This window comes from Atta cephalotes, assembly GCF_000143395.1.
Source record: "Atta cephalotes unplaced genomic scaffold scaffold00005, whole genome shotgun sequence".
NCBI lineage: Eukaryota > Metazoa > Arthropoda > Insecta > Hymenoptera > Formicidae > Atta > Atta cephalotes.
Window position 1 is genome coordinate 6,723,934 of NW_012130069.1, and position 3,364 is coordinate 6,727,297.

The 3,364-nt window shown below is 34.6% G+C and overlaps 1 protein-coding gene across 1 annotated transcript; it reads left to right on the plus strand.

The window, feature by feature from the left end:
* Positions 1 to 1,988: 1,988 nt before the first annotated feature.
* On the plus strand, positions 1,989 to 2,991 carry LOC105626424 (peroxisome biogenesis factor 10). The gene is made up of 3 exons (XM_012207723.1): positions 1,989 to 2,282; positions 2,356 to 2,607; positions 2,677 to 2,991. The coding sequence occupies exons 1-3, from the start codon at positions 1,989 to 1,991 to the stop codon at positions 2,989 to 2,991; spliced, it is 861 nt and encodes a 286-aa protein (XP_012063113.1).
* The last annotated feature ends 373 nt before the right edge of the window (positions 2,992 to 3,364 follow it).

The window sequence follows — 3,364 nt, forward strand, 5'->3', positions numbered from 1 at the left end:
AGAGAGAGAGAGAGAGAGAGAGAGAGAGAGAGATGCTTGCAAACTTGGGTATCAATTATGATACTTTAGATAAAACCATAAAATAAAAAGTGAAAAGTGATAACTTGCACTACTGAAATTAAGGAGAAATTTTTACTTTTCACTTTCCATCTTAAGCTGCTTTTTCAAGACCGTCTTAAGTTGTCTTAAGTAATGCTGACGCTTATTTTTAGCATCAAAACAACAGGTTATGTGATCAAAATTGATGCTTAGTATTCGTCAATTTTAATCACGTGATCTGTTTTGACGCTCGAATCGAGCGTCGAGCGTTAGCATGAAAATGCAGCCTTAAGATAAATTTCACGAGCTACTCAAACCGGCTATTTCGATAGCGACAAAAAGGACCACGTGGTCAAATTGATGAATATCAAGGATTCATTTTGATTACGTGATTCTTTTTATCGCTAAAACAGCCAGTTAGAGCAACTCGTGAAAATTAACCTATAGGGATAAAGTTTCATGATTGATACTGTGAACACACTATGTTATCCCTTCCACCATGGCTGTGAGCAAGACTGAGAGAGGACAAAACATGTATTTCTGTCCTCTTCTATCCTCTTTTGGCACATACATTAAGAAAGAAAAATTACTGAGCAGGACAGAAATCATCTTCTGTCTCTCAGTTTTGCTCACACTAGAGTTCCTCTAGCAAGAATTAAGACATAAGACCGGAAGGACGTCATTGCCGGATGGCCAGAAGCAGCATAATTCCACCATGATTAATAATTGATAGTCCGATTTCGTGTTCGTGCTTCTATCACCATGAAACAGTTGCTCACATCAATTCACAAATTCATTATCAGATTGAAAGTATCAGCACGGCGACGATTATAAAGAACTCAAAATGATCAATCTGACCAATCAGAGATCGATACCTCTTATGACGTGACTCCTTATTAGAGACTCTATGGTTGTATGGTTATCAAAGTCTTACTACAAATTCTTTGAAGCATTTAATGGACCAATTAGAAGAAAGAATTTTGCAAACTGACCAATTAAAAAACGCTTCAAAGCGTTTGTAGCATCGCGTTTGACCGTACCCTAGATCACACTCATTGTTTGGATAGGCCATTCCCCCTCTAGTATAAGTTTTATGATAGTTATATGCCTCTGTTTCAGCTATATGGATGGGAGAAATATCTGGAATATACCATATTTCCGTGAAATTGCAGCTAAAGATCTAAACACAATGCGAAGGCAACAGCGATAGAAATATCAATAGCAATAGCGATAGGAACAGAAGAATCCAACATAAACTGTGTTTAAACTCATTAATGTTTTAGTGACTTCAGTGGAGAAGTAATAGGGGTATCGTATACCTTTGAGTGATGAGTGTTCCCGAACGGCTTCCGTGTGGCGTGTCAATTTTACCTCACCGCTCACGTTTAACCCTAACCTCGAGCTAAACAATTCACCGGTAAAGCAAAGTGGAATGATGTAAAGAAGAACGACGGCGGTATATGATTATAAAAAGAAAAGAATATAAGTTATTCGTTCCAAATTTCGAATTTCGATTGGTCAATTTTCTTATGGACTATGCATTATGCGTTATGCAAGTCTGTGCTGCGATCATAACATCGGGTCACACCGACTCCCTTTTTCGCACAGGTGATTTAATGGCACTCGATGTGACTCTCTCGACATTTCCGAACAATTTCACACTAGTGCCATCGAGTACACACGAGTATTTCCGAACGACTGGTGTGTATTGGTACACACCAGTGAGTATTTCTGAACGTAACCGTACGGTACATGATATATTCCTCTATTTCTATCGCTATTACTTGATTGTCTTGAGCTGACTTGAATGCATTACGCAATCTAATGTTTTTTTAAAGTGCATGCATGACTACGCATGAATTCGCTTTTTCATGCGTTTTGTACTCTATATATCACGATATACATATAATACGAAAAACATATAATACGATAAACATATAATACGAAAAATGGAGACTGACAGAAATTGGTCTCATCGCAAACTAAAATGTGCAAGTCAGGCGGAAATATTACGATCGCATCAACGGGACGATGATTTTATTAAATTCTTGCGGGAGAAGCTGTCCGATATATCACAGAATTTCGGAGTGCACAGGACATTACTTCAATACATTCGGTCTGATATTCCATTTAAATTATTATATTTTATTTTCACATCGGGTATGGGCAATCAAACGTTGGGCGAGGAATATACCGGCATAGTGCAGGCTAATTTAGAGCAACGCAGAGTTCCAACGTTAACTGTACGTTCAGTTTGAGAGATTTATTTAAAGGCAAATCCTTTTGATAACTTAATTAAATTCTGTTTTTCTTTAGGTGAGAATATTAGCTGCGATTTTAGAATGTTGTGGTGAAAGGACATTACTCAAATTGTTACAACAGTTACAAACATATGTGAATCATCCACATAGCGAGTTGACTCCAGCAGCAATAACATTTTTAAACACTTTACTATCCAAGTTACACACATTAATACCTATAATTATACTATTCCACAAAGGGATATTTTATATTTATGGTAGATATTACAGCCTGGGCAGAAGAATTGCTGGATTAGATTATACAAAGGTAAATTTCAAGCTCTAAAAATTCACAATATTATATTTGATTTTGCTATATTTATGTAATACTTTGAAGGTACATGGACTTCGACCAAAGGATACTGTTAGCTGGGGATTAAGATTATTCGGAATTGCTACTATAATTCAATGTCTATTGAGAATTTGGCAAAGTGGTACAGCACAAAATACTACTGATGTAAATATATCTAATGCTAAGGGCATTAGTCACAATTGTCAATTGTGTCTAGAAGCAACAGCAACAACTGCGACACTATGTGGTCATTTATTCTGCTGGAACTGTCTTAGCGAATGGTTACGTGTTAAACCACAATGTCCATACTGTAGAGAATATGTACCACCATCAAGAATTGTTCACTTGATGAATTTATAATTTTCTGTGATAATAGATTTTATATATTCCTGAATACATAATATAAAGGTCTTGTATATATTTATATATTATACATTTACAAGAAATTAATATATTTTTAAAACGAATACATCATCTTTAAAAAGAATTTAAGTTTACCCATCATTCTTTTTGAAAAATTATATTTCAATGTGAAATTCCCAAAACTTTTTATCAAAAGATTTAAGTCATTTTTATCTGCAACTTTATAAGATATTGATAATTGATTAATAAGAATTAGTATTTATATATAGGAATTACATATGGGAAGATGAAAGTGATAAAATAATATATCTGCTTTTATAGATATATACAAAAATATCAAGTTTTATTCAATTATTTCTGATTATCATAT

What these genes read in the sequence shown, in the direction of transcription:
- LOC105626424 (XM_012207723.1), top strand. Translation starts at nt 1,989, where the DNA reads ATGGAGACTGACAGAAATTGGTCTCATCGCAAACTAAAATGTGCAAGT. An exon ending in GCAGAGTTCCAACGTTAACT is followed by an intron (nt 2,283 to 2,355) that starts GTACGTTCAGTT and finishes GTTTTTCTTTAG; the next exon opens with GTGAGAATATTAGCTGCGAT. An exon ending in CTGGATTAGATTATACAAAG is followed by an intron (nt 2,608 to 2,676) that starts GTAAATTTCAAG and finishes AATACTTTGAAG; the next exon opens with GTACATGGACTTCGACCAAA.